We start from the raw sequence: 25436 nt of genomic DNA on the forward strand, positions 1-25436 counted from the left end.
TGGCACTATTCTGTGAAGAACGCGTCATGTGCCTTTGGAGTAGCTGAGAAGTGGAACACTGGGGCTTCCATTCCCATTTCTTTCTTAACCTCCACTTATAGAGCAGTCATTTTTCTCTTTCTACTCATCTTTTCAAACCTAAACAATGCTTTCCAATGGTTTGCTCTGCTTGGCAGTTCTGACCCATATATCCCCAGGCAGACTACAGATGGATTTGTCTTCTGCAAGCAGGGGCTAGTCTGCTTCCTTTTTTAGCTTGTCTTTTCTAATGCTACTCAGGGCTGCTTTATAACCCCAGGATTTTGTTTTCCAAGAGTAGCCAGATCAGATACTATCCAGCAGCCTGCATTTGTGACTGCTACAGCGCCTCCACATCCCTGGGAGGGAGGGCTCGCCTCTGGGTGGAGAGGTTGAGCTTTTCTTTTATTCTTTATCTGGAGAGCAGATCTAGTGCTTTGGGACAAGGTTGCCCTGCAGAATATACAAAATCTAATTTACATATCTTGAGGTCAAGATTTGTAAGGAAGAAAATATGTACATGACAAAACTTTTATTTTAAACATATTCTCCTTCTCACCCGGAGTCCTGAAAAATCATTTTTGGAGTTGTGCCTTGGCCTGATTCTGCCCAGCCTGCCAAGCCAGCGCCTGTGCCTGCAAACTGTACACACAGAAGGTTAACCTCCTTAGACTTCAGGGCAAGAGGGCTTCCCAGCGATGCCACCTTTCTGCTCCCTGCTTTCTTGCTGCCATTTCATATTCCTGAAATCCTGATCAGATATTTTAGACTCATTTCTTCTAGAAGGATTATTCGAATGGACAATCTCTTACATTCCTCTTCCCATAATTGCCCTCCTCCTACAATTCAATAGTTTGTTATCTTCGTTCCTTTCACCTTTCCAGGGCCTTTGATTTCCCACTTAGCTCTTTCTGGTTCACTTTCTTTTTTCCCCGTCCCATATATTGTCATTTCTTATGCTGAGCGTGTCTTACATGAACTGCCATTGGTCAAGAGGTTACAGAGATGAACAGATGAAGTAATTTCTAGCTAAGAATTTTGTTTTCCCCACAAGTAAGTAGTAAGGAGATAAGTATGTTCTCTAGTGGCCATAACATTTTCTCTTCCTCTTGATTCTCAGAAAAGGACTCCTTTAGGTGACATGTAGTAAAGCCTGTTAGTAGAATTCAGTCTGTCTTTGCTAAAGTAATTCTTCCAGTAAATTTCAATGCCATTTTGCATTAGCTAACTTCAGCTCAGGTAATAGGTAGCAGCTATTTGTATGTTCCTTTAAGTAATACACGATTTGTTTACATTATTTTTAATTATTCAATTTTATGTTGTGTTTAGGCTTGAAAGTTGGTTTGAGTACTTTTGAATATTATAAGATGCTGCATTTTTGAATAAATAAAAGTAAAAATATGTATACTTAATGTCATTGCTATTGTTGTTCAATGTTACACTACTTATACAAACTCCTGGTTCTGAACCAAACTGAATGCCTCAGCTAATAGCAGTGAACAGCTCTTTAGTCATACCATGCAAGGCAGAGGAAGGGGCATCAATGGGGAAGGAGAGCTCCAGTTTGAGAAATAACTCAGCTTTGAAGCTAGCACCAATTATGAGATTAGTTTAACTTAAGTGTGAACTGTTGAAAGAATGGCAGCTTCAGCATAATGCATTGTGAGCATGCGATGGTTAAATGGCAAAACCTTGGGCTTCTCCAGCTTAGGGATCAGAGGAAGAGATCTCCACAAGGTGAAAAGAGAAGAAACAAAACATCCTTAGAGTGAGTGGGGGGAAAAACTGCCTTAGCATCTCTGAATCTACATAGATATGACTTAGACACAGGGATAATTAGGGAGAGATTGTCAATAAGGTTTCCATGCTTTACGGGTACACTTTGGACAGATGCAGAGCATGAGACTGAGAATGCCTTCAACTGGCATGAAAGTGTGAAGACGAAAGGCCCCTTTTAAGTAGTATGTGAGATGGGTGGAAGGAAAGGTAAAGATGCAATGCAATAGAGATTATCCTCAGCTAAATTCTTTAAAGGCCTCACTGACTCGTAACTAAGAGTGATTGAAATGTACACAAAAATTACCCTGTATATGTGTAGTTGGACAAATTATGCTTAATAACTATCAAACTTCATAGCTTATTCTTTAGTGAGGATTCAGTTTATTAATAAATTATTTTCTTGTCTTAAAAAAATTCAACATATATTAATATATTCATATAAATTATTTGAAATGATATACACAAACACCATGGTGCTTTTCTTTTGGTGATGATATTATTTTATGCCTCCGACTTATCTATATTTGCTAATTTTGCCAGTGAATAAATAAAGTGTTATGTATGTAATATATTTATTAATAATTTGATGAACTTCGTGATAATTTGGGACATAATTCTGTGCTTTGTTTTCATGTCTTTGATTCATTAAAAGGCCTCTGTTTTCAAGGTCTAAGTTCATGGAAAAGAATGAAGCTAGATTGTGGCAGAGAAGGGCTATAATGGAGGATGCTATTGTATGAGGTGAAGAAAAAAGAGGTGGTTATTATTTCGAGAAAGAGAGAAAGTACAATAAGGGGAGACATCCATAGAGAGAAAGGGAATAAAGCCCTCTCAAAATAAAGCCTGAAGAATGGGTTTGACTATGTGGGTCTTGATAGACGCTGCCTCAGGATGATCACCATGGCTCAGCCGCCTGTGTGGGGAGTGCCTGTGATGGATCAGGAAGACAGGGAGGTTTAGCCACGACAATGGGACCACTGAGAACAGAGGGCCAGACTTTGCTCCTATCCCTCTCTCCCTTTCCCCTATAATACCTGATTTGGGACTTCTCATTAGTTCTGAGTTAGGTTCTTGTCCTGGATTAAATTTGGCTTGGAAAAATAAAAGAACGTATTCTATTCTTCATTTCTTACCTGATGTAAGAGAAAGAGTAAAAATTAATTAAAAATTAAAAATGTACCAAAGATTCAAGTTAAAACAACACATTAAGTATTACTGGAAGTAGGCCGGGCGCAGTGGCTCAAGCCTGTAATCCCAGCACTTTGGGAGGCCGAGACGGGCGGATCACGAGGTCAGGAGATCGAGACCATCCTGGCTAACACGGTGAAACCCCGTCTCTACTAAAAAATACAAAAAACTAGCCGGGCGAGGCGGCGGGCGCCTGTAGTCCCAGCTACTCGGGAGGCTGAGGCAGGAGAATGGCGTGAACCCGGGAGGCGGAGCTTGCAGTGAGCTGAGATCCGGCCACTGCACTCCAGCCTGGGCGACAGAGTGAGACTCCGTCTCAAAAAAAAAGTATTACTGGAAGTAGATATTAACCAAGGTGCCATACCCAGAGTAGAGGTATCAGTAGATTTCTGTCCACAGTGAGGCTGGAAGGAGGCTTTGAATGTGCTGGGTAGCAGGTGGGACATCACACATAACTTCCTGATGTTGATTTCGAAGGGTCATATTCATTTGTATATTTATGCACTGGTTATAAAACCAACCCCATTACTTTGTATTATCCTCTGTTTCTCCTTTATCCATCCTTTATGTGAGCTTCCTGAGGATGATGGTATGCATATATCAATAAATTCAATGAAAAACCTTTTATCATTGACATCCAGATGATTAATTATATAACTAACATGTCTACTCTAACTGGGGAAGAGCAACAGGTGGCGCAGGGGTTGCATAATTTTGGCAAAGGGAAGTAGCATCTGAAGATAAACATTAGTAGAGAGGCTGATAGGACATAGATATCATCTCTGTCATATTTCAATAGTCTGCACTGACTTCTCCAGGATCCATGCAAGTAAAGACTTTGATCCTGCAAAGTCACTGCAATATTGACTCACTCATTTCCTGTCTGAAAACACACAAGAAGTTTAATGGTATGTGCTTTATCAGGATAGATCTATTTTAAAGTAGCAGAATGACCTCCGTTTTATTCAGACACAATACCAGTGGACCCAATTGAAAAAGAGATTTAGAGATGCTGCATTGTTTCTTAACTCTATGTTGCCTTATTTTCCAGAACCAAAACCAGCTCTCTTGTCTTCAAAGAGATGAGAGACGCTTTTTTTGGGTAAAGATGATTGCTTGATTCCTTCTAACTGTGACCATATGATTCCCATGATGCAACATTTAATTGATGAAATATGGTTTCTTCTTATTTATTTACTTTTACGACACTTATTTATCAAATCCCTATAAAATAATTTCCATATATTGAAAGTTCACTGTGTGCATGTCACTATTCTGAGCACAAGTATGGATTGTCATGTTCATTTCTCAAACCAGTCATATTAGACATGGAAGATATTTTTCTCTCCATTTAAAATATGAGGCATAATGAAGTTAGGCAACTAGTCCAAGGTTAGTTAGTAAAGTGAAACTTCGACTGGCAGTCATATCTGCCTTGCTTCAGAGCCCAAGTTTTAAACATTATGCTCACTTTGGAGGCACCCAGTCCTCAGTCACTACCCAGTCACCTTGTCCTATTTTTAATTCTTTGTGTAGAACTTGAAACTGCAGTTTTTGTTGTTGTTGTTGTTTGATGAACCCTCTCCCCACATCCACCTTCACCTCCTCTGCTGAAATGTGAGCCTGTGAGCAGAGACCTGGTAGGCACTGTATTGCTACATCACAGTACCTAGAATAGTGTCTGGCATGGTGTGGGATCCAGTAAATGTTTCTTAAACTAACAAAAACAATTGGCAAGGCACTGATTTTCTGTTTCTTTGTTGCTCCTTTGCTAAGGGAAAAACAGACTTGCATGGACAATGAGGGAACAACATGAAAAGCACTATGAGATAATTAGGAAGATGGCCAAGGGAATCAGAGAGGCTTCACTGATAAGCTGTTATTTGTTCTGGGTTTTGCCAAGAGAAGGGTGTGAAGAAAGCATGAGGAGTGCATAAAATATCAGAAGCAAGAAGTCGGAGTATGTGCGGAGAATGAAGAAGTCATTCTGTGTAACTTACTGTCAAGAGGACACCTCCCCAGCCTCGCACTTCCTCCTTCCGGGTCCCCAAGCACTCTGAGCTGACCAGTATCAGAGCCTTTGTGTCACATTCTTCATAATTGTTTAATTTACTTCTCAGTCTTCCCCACAGGACTGTGAGATCTCTGAAGCAAGGAACTGGGATGTTCTGATAGTGAACTCCTTTCAGGCAGGGTCTCAGCCTTATTTATCTTTGTCTTTTTGTAACTTAGCGTGGTGCTGGTAACTGAAGGCCCTTGCTAAATTAATAAATAATGTACAACGAATGAATGAGTAAATGAGGGAATGACATGGCATATTAGCAGTTTATTTATTTATTTATTGAGACAGAGCGTTACTCTTTTACCCAGGCTGTAGTGCAGTGGCGCGATCTTGGCTCACTGCAACCTTAGCCTCCCAGTTCAAGTGATTCTCTGCCTCAGCTTCCCAAGTAGCTGGGACTACAGGTGGCGCCACCATACCTGATTAATTTTGTATTTTTTTTTTGTAGAGACAGGGTTTCGCCATGTTGGCCAGGCTGGTTTCGAACTCCTGGACTCACGTGTTCCACCCGCCTCGGCCTTCCAAAGTACTGGGATCACAGGCGTGAGCCACCACGCCTGGCGATTAGCAGTTTACTTTAAAACAATTTTGAATTTAAGTTGAGGATAAGCAATAAAAGTAGTTAATATGGTCCTTGGTAGCAATAATAAAAGTATATAGTGCCTTTTTCCTGAATATATAGAATCTTGATAGAGAGACAGAAGTGATCTTCTGAACGAGGAAACTGAGATCTGAGATATGAAATGACTTGTTCATGGTACCACAGCAAAATTGCAGGTCTAAGTAGAACTTGAATTTAAGAATGACGGCTCTCAATTAAACTTGCCTTCTACAAGTTCTACTACATAGCGTGCTGGTCAAAGAATTGTGAAATTCTGAGCTCTACACTCAAAGAAATATACTGATAAAGTAGAAATTGTCCAAGGAAGGACAATGCAGATGCTAGGGGGATATGGAAGTGATATCACATGAAGAACAGATGAGGAAATTAAGGATGTTTCACTTGGAGATGAACAGAGTTGCAGGAAGGCTGTGGGGTGAGTGGGAAAACATGATTTCTTCTTTTTATTTTAAATACATAAGTCATTATTCCTGTGCTCCTAAGAGAAAAAATAGGAGCCCTGGGTAGAAAGCACATAGAAATAAGCATCACCTTGATATGAGAAAGAATTGTTTGAAAAATTATAACTGCCCAAGGATGAAATTCCAAATTACCAGAAATATGCTAGTAGAGGCTGGGTGATTATCTGTTAGTTCTAGGTTGTGAGATTTTTTTTTTTTTTTTTTTTTTTTGTAGCAGAGACCATGTTTTGTTTGTATTTCCCTAGGACCTTGAACAGTGCCTGGCACATAGTATATGCTCACTTAAGATTGTTATGCATCTTTTAAAAGGAATTCCTTCATGGGGTGGGTGAGTATGGAAATGGGCAAGAGTGTATTATATTATGAACTCCAAGGACATAGGTTTATGATCATTTGATAAAAATTCACATATAGCAATGCATCCATATCTAACAAATCAAATCATTTCACACTCCTACAAGCAAGAGTCAGTGGAATTGTTTCTTTTAATCTCTATAAATCTCTGTGGATGTTGCACTTTTTCCTCTTCCTTTATGAGGAGGAAGGGTTTCTTTGTCACAAGAATCTTACAAAGGAGACCCTGGCTTGTTACATGTTTCTATCTGGTAACCAAACTAAACTTCCACGAAGAAGGCGAAAAGGAATTTGTCTTGTACAGGTGGCATAGGGCCGACTTATGGGAACATTTGAGTGATGGTTATGCCAATAGAGTCACACTTTTCACAGTGATGACTAATCTAGAAAACCAGGTTTTTCAGAGTCCTAAATCCTACTTAGATTGTCACCTTTATTTATGTTTTGACGAGTATTTTAAACATCACTTCAGAAAATAATTTTTCACTGAATATTTTATATTCAAAATGTGTTGATTGGATATTTGGAGTGTCTTTTTTTTTTTTTTTTTTTTTTTTTAAAGTCCACGCACAGGTTATTTGAAGGAGACAAAGAGAGCTTTATTTAAATTTACTGTGTTAGCCATGGAAAGCTTTGCAGAGCTAAATGATAATAATTGATTTATTTTCATCTTATTCCTTGAGACTTTTCACAGCTTATTTTTTCCAAACCAAGTTGTGATACCTATTTGTATGCACAAATCAAACAAAAATCCATACCAACTTCCCACTGAGGTTTTTCAGATGCTATAAGATTTTCTTTCTTACCTCACCATATAAATATGCTCAAAACTTATCTCTGTTTTCATGAAATATTGTCATCATCCCTTACAAATTACGGTGCTGCATTAGCCATAAAACTATTCATGGGGTATTGGTTGTGATTCTAACTTCTTTTCAAAGAACCATATACTATAAATATAGTATGGTGCTCTTGAGAAATCACGACTTTGGTGTTTCACATTTAATGGTATTATTACGTTTTTCCCCTGGTAATTCCACCCACCTAAATGGAATGTATTTTGCCACTCTGTGTATACCTAGTATGTAACTTGTTCAGTATCCTTCAGATACATGCACTTAACTGGGGGATTCTAAGCTACTTCCCCAATAAAAACCAATATCTTCTTTCCCTCTCCTTTATGAGTTATAAACACTTTCCCTCCCCTTCTTCTTTTATTTAGTTTATATGCCAGAGATCTTTCTGCTCTAGGGATGAAAATGGAAGGCCAGGGAAGAAAGTTGATGAAATAGAGATGATTCAAAGATCTGAAATATTTTATCCTCACTCGATAAAAAGTAAATTATTTTTTTCTCTTTTCCAATAACCATCATTTCCCTTGATCTTGGAATCACTCAAAACCTAGCCACTGAGTCCTGTACAAACTAATGTGCTGTCTCAAGATGAGAAGAAACATGAAATATTGGTAGCTGTACAGATTGTACTAGTCTGATTATATTTACAGTTATGAGATACCGCAAATTTAAGAATGCCAATTTTTTCTCATCACTGAGTATTTATTATATATAACAAATACATGGGAAAGAAAAAACTATATTGTGTGATATAAATAGTTTATTTACATTACAGAAAAAACATCAAGACAATGTATACTATTTCAAATATATCCATACATAATCAAATATAGCTGTAGTACATGTTTTCATTGGTGTAGATTACCACAAATGCAAGGCAACATGTGTAGATCTCTTGTCTTATTCTTTTGTCTATAATACTGTATTGTGTAGTCCAAGCTCTCGGTAGTCCAGCCACTGTGAAACATGCTCCCTTTAGATTAACCTCGTGGACGCTCTTGTTGTGTTGTCTGAACTGTAGTGCCCTGTATTTTGCTTCTGTCTGTGAATTCTGTTGCTTCTGGGGCATTTCCTAGAAGGTTGGAAAGTTTACAAATCTTAGTCCAATGCTATTACCTAAAGTTTGGTCCTACAATCACAGAGCAAAGATGTGGATTAAGCAAATTATTAAAATATTACAGATGAAAGAATTTATCATTAGTAGAAACTTGGATTATTTTGGAAAAGTTATTATTTTGCTTCTCTGTGCAGTTGTCTTTAAGTTTTTGTTGGGAATTGAACACAGGCAGAAGCTGAAGAGGAAGACATTTACTTTGTCCTTAACTGCTTACTCATTAAGGCACAAAGAATGACTCAGCACAATGCAATCAAGCAAGTCGTGAGCCCATTTTATCTCACTTTAAAGGTCTTCAACAATTTTATATTTTAAATGTCTTAAGAATGAATGTTATATTGACTTTTCAATGTCATGAGTTTAAATCCTATCAAACCAGCAGAGAATGAGCCAACTGTTAATATCTGATATGTAATGGAAAGGAACATTGTTTTGGACCAGTGTAATATCATTTTTGTACCTTAATAGTATAGATTAAGGACATAAATTGGTACCAATTATTTAGCATCTATAAAAATCTAATACTCAGTCAAATTATCTGAAAATCTCTGGTCTAGTATTTTTTTTCTTGTAACAAAAAATGCTTTGACTATGCAAATGAGAATAATGGAAAGTTCATATAAAATTCTATTGTAATAATCTGTGAAGTATCAGAATATATGAAAATATATAAATATACATACACATATATATCATGTGTGTATATGGGTTTATGTATGTGTGTGTGTATGTAGGTGTATATAAATATATATATGTATAGTTTTAGACGGAGGATAGATCTGTTAAAGTGAACAGGGAGCTGAAATCACATTCCCAGCAAATGGGAGCTAGAAATAAAAGGATCAAAAATCCAACTTCTCAACAGGGCAACTCGTTTCATTTTGATTTGTTTTTTTTTTTTTTTTTTTTGAGACGGAGTCTTGCTCTGTCACCCAGGCTGGAGTGCAGTGGCCGGATCTCAGCTCACTGCAAGCTCCGCCTCCCGGGTTTACGCCATTCTCCTGCCTCAGCCTCCCGAGTAGCTGGGACTACAGGCGCCCGCCACCTCGCCCGGCTAGTTTTTTTGTATTTTTTAGTAGAGACGGGGTTTCACCGTGTTAGCCGGGATGGTCTCTCGATCTCCTGACCTCGTGATCCGCCCGTCTCGGCCTCCCAAAGTGCTGGGATTACAGGCTTGAGCTACCGCGCCCGGCCTTCATTTTGAAATATGTCTCCAAATGTCCATATTTTTTGTGACACATGTGGTGTTTAGGAGGAGGGCAGGTGTTTGGCTAAAATAGTCAAGCCAAACAGAAAATAAGAAAGTAGAAAGAAGGAGAAGAGATAGAAGAGAGATGCAGAAGACAGGAGAGACCAGATGAGGAAGACGAAAAATCAAAGGAAATGGGAGGACTTCTGCTTGCTGCAATTTTGTAAATCTTTTAGCAAGACCTATTTTGAAATAGGTCTTGACAGACAAATATGGCCAGGTCATCAGGAAAGTAGGGTTTCTGGGGTTTGGGGACAGAGAGCCTAGTTGGAAAGTCTGGTTTCAGAGCAGAATGTTTTCAAGTGAGTGAAATGAATCCACACTGGGAACTGGTGTGCTTTATTGACTAGTATGAATCCTGGAAAGGCTCTAGAAGGTTTGATGGTCTTAAGGCAGATTTGTAAAAGGCATTACAAAATACTAATTTAGTTTATGTGCTATGTCTTCCCCTCAAAAGCCAATAAATTGAGGACAGGTTTTAGTTTATTATAACATGGAAAATGAATAAGTCCATATGCCTTGGAAAAATACTCCAATTTGGAACTCAGTTTAGATAATCTTGAGCATCAGAATACACAAAATCCTTACCAGACACGGTGCAGTATGAGCATGGTGAAGTGCCCAGGCTCTGGCACTAGGCCACCTGGACCCCATTTCTGCCCTTGTTGCTCAGCTGTGTAAAGTCAGCAATTTGCCAACTTCTACCTCAGGGTCTCTATCTTGAAAGCGGAGATAATTGTTCCTTCTCTGTAATGTTATTAAATGTGCATATATGTGTGTATATGTGTATACACATATATGATACACACACATAATATACGCTTACACAATTTCTCATGAGGAAAGGACCCTGTATATTTCCGTTGTTTTTATTATGTATGGGAATGCAACTGTGATTCATAACAGAATTGAAAACATCTGCTAAAGTATTTACAGTTTTGCATTTGTGTCAGTAGTCGAAGTAGCAATCACATTGTTAAATTATATCCATTAAATATAGGTTTTGTTTTTCATGTACTGATATTGGCTAGATATTAGAGTAATATGGCACAGTTTCCTATGTTTCAGATTCTTTTCTTTTTCTTTTTATATGCATATTTTTGGATTCTCGTTATCTTTATGTTCCCCAGAATCTATTTTAATATAATCACTTGGCATCTAAACGTGAGAGTCGAGTTGATGAACTCAACTCGGCTTAGAGCAGCCCAAAGCTTTAGTTGATGATCTTCCCTTAAGCCTTTAGTCCAGGCGAGGATTTATGAACCACATTTTGTCTTTTTCAAGAGCAAATGCAACACTTGTCCTAAAAGAAGATAGTGCAATACCATACTGAAATGTATTATGGCCCTATTTTCTAAAGATATGATACTTTCTTTTATTTTTGTATCTGTTCAAAACAATTTTTAGAGAAATATTTTGATTTACTGGAGAGCTGCACAAATGAAGAAAGTCTAAAAGCCTGGTGAATTTGGTGAAAATCTTAGAAACTTCCTTGGAACTTTTTATAGAAGCGTGAAATCAAGTCAGTAAGGACTATCTTCAATGACTTTTCTGGTTACACACAACATAAATGATACGCATTTGGCTTAAAGTCCAATTCTTGGTTATCATTGGTTTGTATGCTAATGAAATTAAGCAATACTGGCCTCATTCCTTTATGCCAGGCCCAATGTCAGACATTGCTAATTAATCATGGTTTTCTTTTCTGTTGAAACTGATGGAAACCCCTGTGTCTTTCAACCTGATTCTCCAGGAAACAATTGCCTTTTGATTCGGCTGGGAATTTGATATAAGAGTTTTTTGTGATATTTGCTGCATGTTTTTATGTATCTCTGGTTTTCATTTACCATAAAAGTACAACTACATGTATTTGTGCATTTTGTGACTGAAAACTATTTTGTCATCCTAAGATAAAAATGTGTTTGTTATTATACCAAGATATGTTAAAACTGATTCAGGTACATAAGGATACTGATTCAGGTAGATAAGGATACTAATTCAAGTAGGTAAAAATAAATAATCTTTATCATCAGGCAAAATTAAGGAAAGTAATTTGTACCACCCCAATATGCTATTGTACCACTCCACTGGCTATTCAAATACTCTTATGCTAAGGACATAGGACTCAGAGAGAATGGATGGCCACAGAGTCCATGAAGGAACTCAACTCAGAGGGATCTGATTAAATAAAGGAGGAACAATATATCCCTTTATTTGAGTAGCCACCAAGTGCTATTACTGACCTTGTGATGCAGAGGACCACCACACAGATGACAGCAATCTGAATCGTTCCAATCACAGCTGCGATTAAGACATACTGAAATCGTACAGGACCGGGAACAACGTATAGAACACTGTAGTCCTTTTTTTCACAGTGTTGTCCAGTATAACCAGCATCACACCTGGAAGAAATTATAGTGCCCAGTTACCTGTAGCTGCTGCCTTCATTTTTATAGTTGATTGATAGGCATTTATTTTCATCACAAAATTAGGGCTTTTTGTGTCCCTTTCTAAATAAATATTACTTTGTGGTTATGGCTCACAACTACTTATTTTCAATAAGATGTCTTTGTGTTTCTCAGTTATAAGATATGTGGTTTCTTTTTACATTTATGATAGTAATTTCAAAGGTAGGAGGATTACTCGATAATTTGTTTTTGGTGACAATATAGAGAGATAATACATGTCCAAGAATGACTGTTATTTCTATATTTTCTGAAAGGTGAGCTTTACATGTTATTTAATTTGCTCTTTAATCAACCTAAGTCAACATGTTTACTTGAAAAAGTATTTGTTTCTGATGACATGGGTATAAAAATTAGTCTGTCTGTTTTGGATGAAACATTCTCTATGCTATTGTCAGAATAAATGTTGAGAAATACTAGGATCAGAGTTACAGGATGAGTCATTAGTTTTCTGGTCAAAAAATCATCTGCTGATGATAGAGTCAAATTTTGTTAGAAAAAAGTAAGTATGGTGTAGGCAATATAGTTCTGCAAAACAAGACGAGGTAGTGTTCATCTGAGAATGAATGTTGCCTCTCCCACTCAACCCTCATGGAAAGCTCAGGTAGACAATCTACATATGAAAATTAGCATGTGTCTATTAAATGAGAAAATAGCTCATAAGAAAACAATATTTAAAGGGGATCAACATGTCATTGATTTTGTGGAACTATTCTATTACTTCACTTTGAATTTCTTATAACTACATCCTGAGAATTTTTTTCTATCAGGAAGGGTTTAATAATAATGACACTGCTGGGGAGTGAGCGGGTAGTAGGAGTAACTTCTCAGTTTTGTTCACTCTGCCTGACTTCAGTTGAAGGCCTGTGCTAGTATATTTTGTGGAGGGAAAACATGAAAGGAAGACAGCTCTAGGTGGAGGGGTGGAGAAAGGGAGGAAGAGTGGGAGGGGGAGAGACAGAGAGAGAAACTTTCTGTTGTAAATGAAAATACAACCTATTTCATCATATGTCACTTGTACTTAATGTAAATAAAAATAAACATAAATCATGTTTTCATTTTGGCTTTGCCATCTCTGAAATAATTATATTTTAGACATGAATACACAGAAGTATTTAAATAAATATATATTTGTACATATATAAGAGATGGGGTCTTGCTTGGTTGCCTAGGCTGGAGTGTAGTGGTGTGACCATAGCTCATTGCAGGCTTGAACTCCTGGGCTCAAGGGATCATCCCATCTCAGCTCTCAAGTAGCTCCTGGGACTACAGGTGCATGCAACCCTGCATGGCTAATTTTTAATTTTTTTATTTAAAAAAATTTTTTTTTAGAGATAGGATCTCCCTTTGTTGCCCAGGCTAGTCTTAAACTCCTGGCTTCAAGTGATCTTCTCGCCTCGGCTTCCCAAAGTGTGGGATTACCGGTGTGAGCTATCATGCCTGGCCAGTATTTATAGTCATAAACTAAATCCAGATAGACAATTTCTTTGTGTCTCTACTGAGTTTGAAACTGTGGAGGTATAGCTAATGATTTCACTTTGCAAGGCTCCATGGGAGAGCAGATCTATAGAAAATAGTGAGTGCCTGGCAAAACAAGGATTGATGATATTTATGAGAAGACCTGAAGGACTTAGGAAGAGATGAACTCTGAGAAGCAACTATGCTATCTAAAATACATGAGGCTTTATCCATTCATTTGTCTGATAAATACTTACTGAGCACTTGATATATGCCAAGTACTATTCTGTGTTCAGGAGAAAGAGAGGTAATACAGAGGAACTGGTACCTTTAAGGAGCTTATAATGCACAAAGTACAATTTCAAATTCTTCTAGAAGAGTTTAGTAATGTGTTATATAGTGTGTAAGGTGCACACATATATATTTTTTAGTGTGTATGTGTGTGTGTGTATACATGCACAGGAGAAGCAGAGAAAAGTTTTGTTGCTGATCACCCATTCAAGAAGAATGTCGACCAATTTTCTATAAACATCACAATTTAGTTTCTACATATTAACTTTATACATTAACTATGCTTACGAGTAAAAATGTTACCTGCAAGACGGCTCCTGCATATTGATAGAATGCTCACACTTCCCATGCATGCAGAAGCCATTGTAATGTTCCGGACAAGGTATGTGGTGTTCTCTGGCACTTTCTTCTAATTTGTTAGCATTCTCTGTGAATACAGATAAAAGCAAGCACCCCCTGTAAATACTTTTTTAGCCTGGTAAGATCAACCAGTACATTAAGAAGCAAAGCTATGGTAGGCAAAGATTTTAAAACGGCAAGAACTAAAGGGCTATGCTTCAGAAATAAGAGGAAGAAAGAACTGAAAGACAGACATCTTTACAATTGTGTTTAGAGATGAAATTTGCAAAATTACCCAGTGCTTTTTATGCTTTTATGCAATTTCCTACGTCTTTAACAGCTAGTGGTGTTTCTAGGACTTGTCAGACAGCTTTAATTTTCCTCGCATAGGGACTGTACTTGATCATGAAATACTCCAAGAAGAAATATCCTATTTTTTAAATTTCAAAGCCCAGCATAATGTCCTTAAGAGTAAATTGCTGTAATACCTCGATACTTTCACAACACGAGAGCTTAAAAGTTAAAATATGGCCGTGTTCAATTGTTAAACACACGTTTTTCAAACCGAATGCAAATTTCAACAAATGTATTCTTTGAGGCTTTTAAAATCTACTGCAAACATGATTTTCACTAGCATCCATACATTTTTTTTGTTGCCAAAATAAACCTATTGAACAAGAAAACGTCATTTCAAAATAACTTATGTAGATATTCACATAGTAGACACTGAATACTATAAATATATTTAAATGCATATTTGGCCTATATTAACAATGCTATGTGAAACCTAAACTCATGATAAAGAATAAACACTAAAATGAACACTTTTGCGTGCCATTACAACATGTTCTACTTGTTTTGCCATGTTTTTGTAGGTATTTGAATTTTTTTGACCTTTGTTAGTCCAAATACATTTGCTTCATATTTGTAATGTCATCTTTAAGTGTCTTTTGAGTCTTAATATGTTCATTTCATGATAAAACTTTTGCCTTGAGCTTTCACTAAATCTGAAATATGACATTCTTGAAAATTTCTGCCCAAACACATGAGAAATATAGCTTTTATGAACTCAATCTGAAGACACTCTTCAATCTGAAGGTACTCTTCAACACCCTAGTAATTAGTCAGCAGGAATGGAAAATGGCAAGTGAATTCCTGTTTTTATGAAATGGGTTATTTCCATATAAGGGTTTTTATTATTGGCAGTCATGGATGATAAGCATATTCATCGGGAGAAAAAACATGCCTCTGGTATTAATGAATCAGACAAATGTATTATTTATGATTAAGCAGAGCTGCAAAATATCTATACATCTTTAAGATCCAGATGCTATCTGCAAAACATTAAAGTCTGAAAAAAGTTGTAAAATATGTATAGTCTTTTCTTGTGTAGAGATATTTATATGCATCATTATGATGGGCAATATTTTATGTTACACACCCAAATTTGTAAGGGATTTACCATCAGTATACTAGAGAGCCTGTAGATGACATTTAAATCATTAGTTTGTTTCTTATCTGTGTCTCTTTAGCTAGGATGGTTGGTGATTTTTTTTTTGTTTGAATTACAGTATTTCCACATTGATAACTGCTATTAAACTGAACAAACTACTTCCATGGAGAAAACTAAGAATGTATAGAACTTTTTTGGTTTCTTCCTTCTTCTTTGAAGTTACTTTGGAATTTTGTGGTATGATGTTTTTGGTAGCAAGTGCAGCTGCAGTAAGCAAATACACCAAAATTAAAGTGGTGGTGTTGGGTGAAATTTCCCACATGGGAACATGTGACTAAAATGGAAGCAGGGCAATTTGTGAACACATGGAGGAGGCTGTGTTCATTCTGTGCCAGGGCCGGGGGCTACACACCATAGCGCTCAAACCATGCACCTGCGGTTTAAAGGAGACGTTAGCAGTGGGGTTTGCCAGTCACACTGCCGGTGTAATGAACCAGCTCTGATTTTCACTTTTATTTCTGGACCTTCTTCCCATAACAAACTATTTGACACTTCTATTTAGGGTTCATTAGTAACCCCTCAGTGCTTCTGAACACCTGCATGCAGGGAAATTTTCTGTGAGTTCCCTAAATTTCAGTTATACACTGTCTTTTCAGCTATAGTATTTTTCAAACACATCTTATTAGGACTATTTTTCTTTCTGTCAGTTACAAAAGAATATCAAGAATTTTTAAAAGTGAAAATCCAGTTTTTAGTCTATTTTATTTTTAACACTGTACCTCATCCCATACTGACAGTTTGTTTCTGGATTCGTGCCATATTCACAATTATGAACTGAAGTATAAGGGAAAAATAAGACCTTGTTTGAATGAGGCTGTTGCCTTAGTGTGGTAAGACATGGATATTTTCACAAAGTTCATTATCCAGCCAGGGTGATCACATGGGCAGGGAATAGTTTCCATCGTAAAATCTGGTAATCAGTTTACACTATTCCTTATGAGCTTGGAATGCTCTGTTATGCTGCTCATAGGATACTGTCAAATAAGAAAGCAGAGAGACTGAAAATAAATGAGTAGAAGAAATGATCTCTGGGCAAGAAAATGAGGAATCATCAATATATGTCAACAAATTTATAGTCAATCCAAACAAGTAAATCAGTTGATTGAAAACCTGAATATATAACCACTGCTAGTAATGGAATAGACATATTTTAGAAATGAGATTTTAGTATATTAAGAAGAGTAGAAACACATAAATCTAATATCCAAACAAACATGTATATGAACCATAGTGTTTGTGATCTTAATGCTTATGTATAGTAGGTATTAAGCAATAACAAAGCATTAAACATTTTAAATTATATAAAAATTATATATATATCGGGAAGTCTGCATGTTTCCTTCAGTAGCTTATGATTTAGACATTGATTTCTCTGTCCTCCATTTAAAAAAAGAGGTTTAATATAAGGGTTGTGCTCTTTCTTCTAAAACAGATAAGAGGCTGTGGTAGAAACTCTTCATGTCTCTGTTTAAAATCCTCAACTTGTTTCCTGTTTACATGTTTATAAATGGTTTGTTCTAGAGAGTTCCTGACCTTTTGAAGAACAATTTCTGATATAATCTGAGTTGTTTGCAGCAGAGCTAATAGGGCTCATGCCCATTGCTAGTCAACACTTCGGTCAAGAGCTATTGAAGTGGGCTGTTCTATAGTACAGCTACACATATTGTTTCTACCCTGGTGCTTGCAAGGAAAGAAACAGGGAAAGCTAAAGAGACAGAGAATGGCAAATGGTGAGGCCTTACCTTACTGCAAGTCAAGTAAGGTTAAGTGGGTAGAAAGGGGGCAAAGCCAGATTTAGCAGTTCAGACTTAAATCAATACAGTCCAGTATGTACATGCGTGTGTGTGTATGTGTTTACCATTGCCCCTGTATTCCTTTCCCTAAAAAGCTGAAAATAAGATGTTGTTTAGATAATTAATTTATCAAAAGAACACATTATGGATCAAAGCAGAAATATTACAGTGTAAAATTTGACTAAATCCATATTTCTATAAAAAAGAATGTTTCCCTTTGGACAAAGATTAAAGGTTGGCCAAAGAAGTTCTGAAAGTTAAGTTGTATTTTCTATCCAAGTGCTTTCCAAGTTGGTGTGTTTTTGTTTTTTATTTTGATGGTCTTGCTCTATTACCCAGGATAGAATGTAGTGGCGTGATTTTGGCTCACTGCAACTTCCACCTCCTGGGCTCAAGTGATTCTTGTGTCTCTGCCTTCCTATTAGGTGGGACTATAGGCATGTGCCATTACCCTGGCTAACTTTTTGTATTTTTTAGTAGAGATGGGGGTTTTCCATGTTGGCCAGGCTGATCTTGAAGTCCTGGCCTCAAGTAATCCACCTGTCTCAGCCTCCCAAAGTGCTGGGATTACAGCCGTGAGTCACTGCAACCACCCAAGTTGGTGTGTTTTAAAAAACCAACCTGAACTAGCAAACCCAGAGTCCCAGGTGCAGAGACAGATGCACCAGGTTATTAGTTTCTGATGCTATTAAATATTTAGTCAGTTAACCCATTTCTCTTGTTCTGATGCTCTACTGCCTAGTCATTCTTAAAATAATTTGACTTCTATGCAGCCTTCACATTGGAATGGCTTTGACAAAACAACATGAATATCTTACTCCTTTAACAGTTACATATTTCAATTGAGAGAAGTGACTAGTTCCGAATTTCTGTTTATTTTTTGAGGGGATTACATGTTAACTTTCTTCAGTCCACTCAATTCTGAAGTTTTATAAGGTCAAACTTCTGTTGTACAGACCAGAGAACTAGACCCTACCCATTGTTCGCTACAGTCTGCAAGGCCTTTGGGGGCTGGGCAAATGATATTTCTCTGGTAATGCCCTACTTTAATTAGGACTTTATTTCAAATGTAATCAAATTCCTAGGCCACTGATTCATCCAGAAGAGTCTGATTCTGTGTAAGCATTTCCGAGTAAATTGAAAAGATCCTAAACTAGAGGAAACATCAGGAATTTAGTGGATGTTTTAGGGGGGCAGATCTCCACTGCATATTTTTAAACAACTAGAGCTGTTCAATAGGAGAATGAGTTCTATTGTAAAGTAGTGGGCTTCTGGTGGTATTGAAAGGAGCTGTGTGGCCCTTTCTCAGGAATGTTGTAGACTGTTAATGTATATTGATTAGATTATTTCGGAACTCTAAGTTCATTGAATTCTGAAAGTAATATTTATTTCTATTGCTAAAATTTACTTATGATTAATCATGAATATTTACTAACATTTATTATAAAATATTATTTTGATATGCTAGGAGAAAGATGTCGAGAAATAGAGATATTATTTATATATGTTAAACAAAATAAATTACTTTTGCCTTAATTATGGAACATGTTACCTTTTGAAAGGGTATAAAATATCTTGCATTTTGACTATGTCAGTAATTCAGACATTCTAGCAGAGAGAACATTTACTATGTAATGTATTGCCTTTCTTTTGTTTAGTGGACCTCAATTCAATTTTTAAAATCATGCTTTAACATCCCATATGATCTTGACATGCACAAGCATGTGAGTATTACAGTTTGATTTATTATCTTTTCAACTATCTTTTGCTGTTGGCCCACAAAATGTGTCATACTTTTATAGAAAACAAAAATTTTCAATTTTAAATGTATTTATGTAATCTTGCTATTTTTTATATGTAATGACAGTAGAGGGAAACCCCAGTATTGAAATATTCATATTCTTGCACACCGTTTGTAATTACTTAATTTTACCCTTCCCCTACTTACTGCCATTTCTCCAAAGCAAAATGAAACTACTTTTATTTAACTAGAAAAGGAAAAACTGTTTTGTTCTCCTTATATTAACATTGTGCCTGGGACAGAAAAAAACTTATGAATATAGTAATAAAGTCATGATTGTCCCCATTGTTGGTTAGAGTTGGTTTCAAAGAAGATATACAATTCTTATGATTTCCTCTCCTTATCTTATCAGGTATAAACATACGAGGCAGTAAAACCTCATATCTAGCTTGAGTTGCGATCGAAGTTTTTTAAAGACTAGAAAAGCATTCCTATTGAATGGGTTCTGGATGTAATGAAGTCTGAGTTCCTGCAACTTAACAGGTTCCACAATAGCCTCACCTGCTGTCATAGTTTCTTTAAGGCATAGATGAGTAGAAGAGTCTCTCCTTTCTAAAGCTTCTGGGACACAGACTGCAATAAAAATGCTAGCTAAGAGTGACAGCCTAGCGTGAGGGACACAGAGAATTCAAGGATACAATCAATTCTCAAGTTTTGTAAAGAGCAGACAACCAGATATAACATTCTTGTTATGTAATCTCTGTTAAAGACTTAGAAAACAACTCTTCACAACAGAGACCATGTCCCTCAACATTCTTGCTACAAATTTAACATTTCTTCTGCAAGTTCAACATTATTCTATTTTTTCAGAAAAATAATTGAAACTACTTGGATCAGAAACTTTGCTAGTAAGGCAGTGGTATGGGTTGGGAAGAGGATGGATGCAAATAAACAGAAATTCCTCTTCATTCCACCAGTCATAGGTACTAATATAAAATGTGAAATGTGATTATCCTTATCATTGCTTGCATATGCTATAAATATTCTTATTGAATATAAAATTAAAATAAAGTGTAAGAAAACTAATTTTCATGTTACTGCATTCTCAGGCAAGGCCTTGATGACATGATTCAGGAATTGCTAGAATTTAAATTGGAAAAAGTACCAGCATCTCAAATATACATAGTAATTTGGAGACTGGAGTAATTGAAATGCAACAATAGTGGATGATTATTTGCATGGGCTTTTATTAACTCAGTTTCTACTTGTAATATATTTACATAGATAAATACTGAAAAATCTGTAAAATCTTGCGAGAAAAAATTGTATGCAACATTTTCACTTATGACATCCAAATACAATTATAATCCAATAATTTGACATAAAAAGGCTCATATAGATTTAGTTAGAAATCCTGGACCTCAAAACATTTTATTATTAAGAGCAAAATAAGTAGCTCCTTAGTTGTTTGCTGTTTTCTGACTCGGCAATGCCCTGCCTGGCTTTCGATGGCAGAGCCCTCAGAACAGTGAAGAGAGCAGGCCGCTGGGAGAAGTTGTGTTCTGTCTCTAATGGTCCTTTTCAAACCTCACCACTCAGTCAAGAGCCTATTAACTCTCAGCAAGTGGGTAACTCCTATCGGTTTACAGGACTTGGTTTGAAGACCTTTTAAAAATACAATATTTTATGGAACTTTAGATGTCTTTGATAACATTTCTGTAAATATCAGGCCTTGGGAAGAGGTAGGAATCTATGGTTCATTAGCGTCTTGGGAGTCCAGAGCTGGAGTTGCCTTAAGCTTATCTGGGGCAATTTGCTGCAGTTCTCCCCACTGAGTTTTCCCCTCAGCATCTCCTTACTTTCAAGCTGTTCTCAGGAGACAAAGTTTGCTATAAACTTTAGAGAAAGAAAATGATGTGGGAAACCATTTTATGCTAAGAATATATTTATTCTCTTCCTTTTTGTCTTGAACTAAATCTATGCATTTTCGACCAAAATTATTTGCTTGTGGTTAATTCAGGCATCCTTTCTTAGTGAGCTTCATTGGTGACAATGTTGAAAATGACACTAAGTAACAGAGGAGAGAAGCAACAGATCAGGTCCCATCTACTCTAGCCTTCTGGGCCATGTGAGCCAAGCGATTTTCTTCTTTGTAGGCTGTGTGTGCAAAAATGGATTAATAGTCAAGACAAACCTCCTCAGGTGATGCATTTGTTGTCTTCTATGACCCTGAAGTGACTAACTAGCAGAGAGTGAAGAGGATTGAGGCTGGAGCATTTACTGGAATATAGTGAAAGCAAAGGTTTGAATAACATAGATGGAACCCCCAAGCTGTCTTTCAGTAATTTATTATATGCATATTTCTTGAGTAGATATTATGTGTCTGGCACTATGCTATGTGTTGTGTATCCATACGCTAAAGCTACTGGTTGTCTTCCAGTGATTTTGCTTATTATCTTCTAAAGACAACCAAGAAAACTGATTCTTAAGACAAGACGATAGTAAATATGTTTTCAGTTACTTGAGAATCTTACAACAGGACCATCATTATGTTAATACTGACTTAACATGTTCAAAATGTATTCCTTAATATAGGCTTTCAAGGTAGATTTATAAAATTTCCATTTTTTTATAGATTAGGAAAATGAAGTTAAATTACTTGTCTTAGTAATTTACACAACTAGTAAACAGAAGTGCTGTCGAAGTCACGGCTCTTTCCAGTGTAATATGTATAGTATGATAGTTAGGAACTTATTAAAATACACAACAACATCTGGCCTTCATATCTTATTTATCATTTGTGTTGTATGACTCCTGATTCTTTATCCCACCTAGATTCTATTGCTACTCTAAAAAACAATTCTTTTCCTTTCCTTCCTTCCTTCCTTCCTTCCTTCCTTCCTTCCTTCCTTCCTTCCTTCCTTCCTTCCTTCCTTCCTTTTTCTTTCTTTCTTCTTTTCTTTCTTTCCCTCTTTCTTTCTTTTCTTTTTTTTTCTTTTGCCTTTTAACCCATGTACCTTGTCTAAGGCCAACCCATCATGAATCTCAACCCCTCCATCATCCTCAAGGGCTCTCCATCAATTATCTCCCTTTGTTCCTGTATCTTCAACTCTCCCTCAGTCTTTGCTCATTTCCATCAGCATTTCAACATACTCAAGTGTCTTCCTTCTTAAAATAAAAATGGAAAAGGCCCTCTCAATCCATGTCCCTTGGTAGACCTCTTGTTTCCTTTATTCCATTTACAGTGACACTTACAAGTGTTGTCTCTGCTCCCCTTTTTCACATCTGCACTCACCTCTACTCATTCTTGCAGCTCTCTGGTCACCCCTTCAGAGAAACTACTATGACCAATGTTACCAACAACATTGTTGTTAAAACTAGTAGTCTCTTCTCAGGCCTTAGCCGTCACAATCTCTCAGTAATATTCACTACAGCTGACCACGTCCTCCTTTTTGAAGCCCTCTCTTCCCTGGGTTTCCATGATATAAATGACAATTTTTCCACCTAGAACTAAAGTTCCCATACTTCAATCTTTAAATGAAAGGGGTAATAAAGTCTTCATTTCAGAATCACACACATCCCACTTCTTGTTCTTTTTGGTTGCTCCTTCATAGTCTATTGTGTAGGCTCCCATTTTCCAACTGATTCCTTAAATGTTGATACTTCCCTAAGGCTCTCCTCTTGTTTCACTTTAAACACTTTCCCTGAGAGCGCTCATCCTCACCCAAGGCCTCTATTTGTCATTTTACTGCCTCTGACTTCCAAATATTGATTAGTCAGCCCAGATCACCTTTTTATAGGTGATCAGGTGATCATACTTTTATAGAGCTTCGTATCTATATATCAACATTCCTAGGGTCTCCCAGGCACCTCAAACTCATCAGATCCTTCTCCCACTTCCTTCCCCTGCTTCTTATCCCAGGCATATTTATCTACTCATTGACCAAACTGGAAATCTGGGTTTCACTTTTAAATTCTAAATGAGTAAATCACCAAGTCCCGTGATTTTTACCTCTTAAGGATCTCCCAAATTTGTCTATTTCTTTACATTTCTACTGCTACTCACTAAAATCAGACCATATGTCAGAAAATCACCGTGCCTCCAATTTTGCCCTCTCGAAATAAATTTTCCACACTAGGCCAGAGTGATCTTTCTAGAAAGAAAACGTGAGTACATTATGATTGCCCTTAAAACTTCCCAAAGAAATAATTCTCAAGTTATTCCTCATTATTCCTTTAATGAGCCAAATGCTAACGATACTAAGAAGGCAATTCAGAATCTAGTCCCAGCTTCTCCATTCTCATCTTTTGCAATTCTTCTGCATCTTCCCACATTCATCATATGAAATTTCTCTCTCCCCTCTGGGACTTTCCATATGCTATTCCCTTTGCTTGGAATGCTCACTTTCCTTCCTTTTCATTTACCTAAGTCCTGCTTATCATGCAGGTCTCAACATTGGCATTATTTCCTCTAAGAAACTTCTGCGATGTTCTCTTCTGTCTCCTCAGTCTGGGCTCACTGCCCCTCTGACCTAAAACCACTCTCCTATTCCGCCACCGTCCATACCTAATTTTCATTATTGTTTACTTGTCTGTGTGACACGTTAGTTCAGAAACTCCCTTTTAAAGGGTGGTAATATATTTGATTAAAAAAAAATCGCATAGTCTCTGTACGTAGCACAGAACATAGCACAATAAGATGATAAACACATAGTTTTTAAAATAAAGGAATGTTTCCCTAGGTTTCTCTACTGATATTTGGAAGCTTCCAGAAAAATATCCAAAAGTTAAAGCAGTAAAAAAGGAATCTTAACTTTGCTTCATGTGAACAGCTTTTTGTAGGTGAGGGTGGCATGTCAAGTGGTACTGTAAGAACTGCCTTATGAAAGAATATCTGCCAGAGGGGAGTAGCTGCAGATCCTGAAGAAATGCAGTCAGAGAAGGGGATGTGGTTTCTTTTTTCCACAGCTTCTGGTGAGGCTAATGGAGAAATGAACAGATCGAGTTTTTAAAATAATATCACTTCTGTTAGCCAGGGATATGTGTGATTCTGAAAGGAAGCATTTGTTACCCCTTTCATTTAAAGATTGAAGTACGGGAACTTTCGTTCTAGGTGGAAACATTGTCATTTGTATGCATGTCATACCTTAAAAATCACAGTGGAACTATGTATGGTAAATTCTGAATTAATAGATTCTAATTTGGCCATTCATACTGTGTGCATAGCATTGTCCAGAAGTAAGAATATTGAAATTTTTCAGGGCAGAAGGAATTTTTTATTTAAAAAAGCAAAACAAAAACAAAAAACAGGCAAATGAATTTCAAAATAGAAACTAGTGTTTTAAATTAATAAAACATTTTCCTTACTTGTCAGCTTCTGAATAAAACCATGCATTTATTCTCAAACTTAAAAGTATTTTATGGTAATAGATGCTAAACACCAAAATTAGAAGTACAGATATACTTGATGATACTGTGATAAATAAAACCTAGTGATCAGTTTGGTTTTCTACAAGAGCACTCTAAAAAGAACTGGAGGGGTTTTTATAATTTATTAAACTAAGGAACAGAGGTATAGCTTTTACTCTTCAATAGGCTTTTTTTGAACGCAGTCTCAAAAGTGCTTGAGAAAAGACACTAGAAGTAATGTAAAATTATCTATGAAAACTGGTTTAAAACTGAACTTCTGAAAAAAAAAAAAAGGAAACTAAAAAGTTCCATAAAATTGGTAGTAAAAGTGCTTCTAATAGCTAGAAATGTTTTCTATTATTTAAATGGAATATTTAAGTTTAATGTTTAATTCTAAACACTAATGAACTACCCAGTTTAGAAATTGTAGATAGCCACAGTATAGGTACAGCACCTTAGTACTGTATTTGGACATCACAGGATCTTAGAAGGCACTGCTGATGCTCTGATACCCCTCACAGAAGTATGTATATAGATAGGTAAATCTGTGAGTTTTGTATAAACACAATTCTACTATGATCTCTCACAAATAGTGAATTTTAAGGATAAAATATAATGAAAATTATAGTACACTAAAATTCCCATTTTAAGGGCAATGTTTCTTGTTCTAGTGCAGACTCACCTCCTTCCCTTGTGAAAAATAGATTTCTAGGCTTTGGTCTTGAT

General features: G+C 36.6%; 1 protein-coding gene across 1 annotated transcript in view; it reads right to left on the minus strand.

Moving 5' to 3' along the window:
• Positions 1-8019: 8019 nt before the first annotated feature.
• The window catches only part of TMEFF2 (transmembrane protein with EGF like and two follistatin like domains 2), a 256081-nt gene continuing 238664 nt past the window's right edge, over positions 8020-25436 (minus strand). Inside the window, exons 8-10 of the mRNA XM_005573793.5 lie at positions 14219-14342; positions 11945-12103; positions 8020-8410 (exon numbers count right to left, since the gene is read on the minus strand). Coding sequence (XP_005573850.1) covers positions 8314-8410; positions 11945-12103; positions 14219-14342 — 380 coding nt within the window. The 3' untranslated portion in view covers positions 8020-8313. The remainder of the gene's footprint in view (positions 8411-11944; positions 12104-14218; positions 14343-25436) is intronic.

This window comes from Macaca fascicularis, chromosome 12 (genome assembly GCF_037993035.2).
Source record: "Macaca fascicularis isolate 582-1 chromosome 12, T2T-MFA8v1.1".
In the NCBI taxonomy this organism is placed as follows: domain Eukaryota; kingdom Metazoa; phylum Chordata; class Mammalia; order Primates; family Cercopithecidae; genus Macaca; species Macaca fascicularis.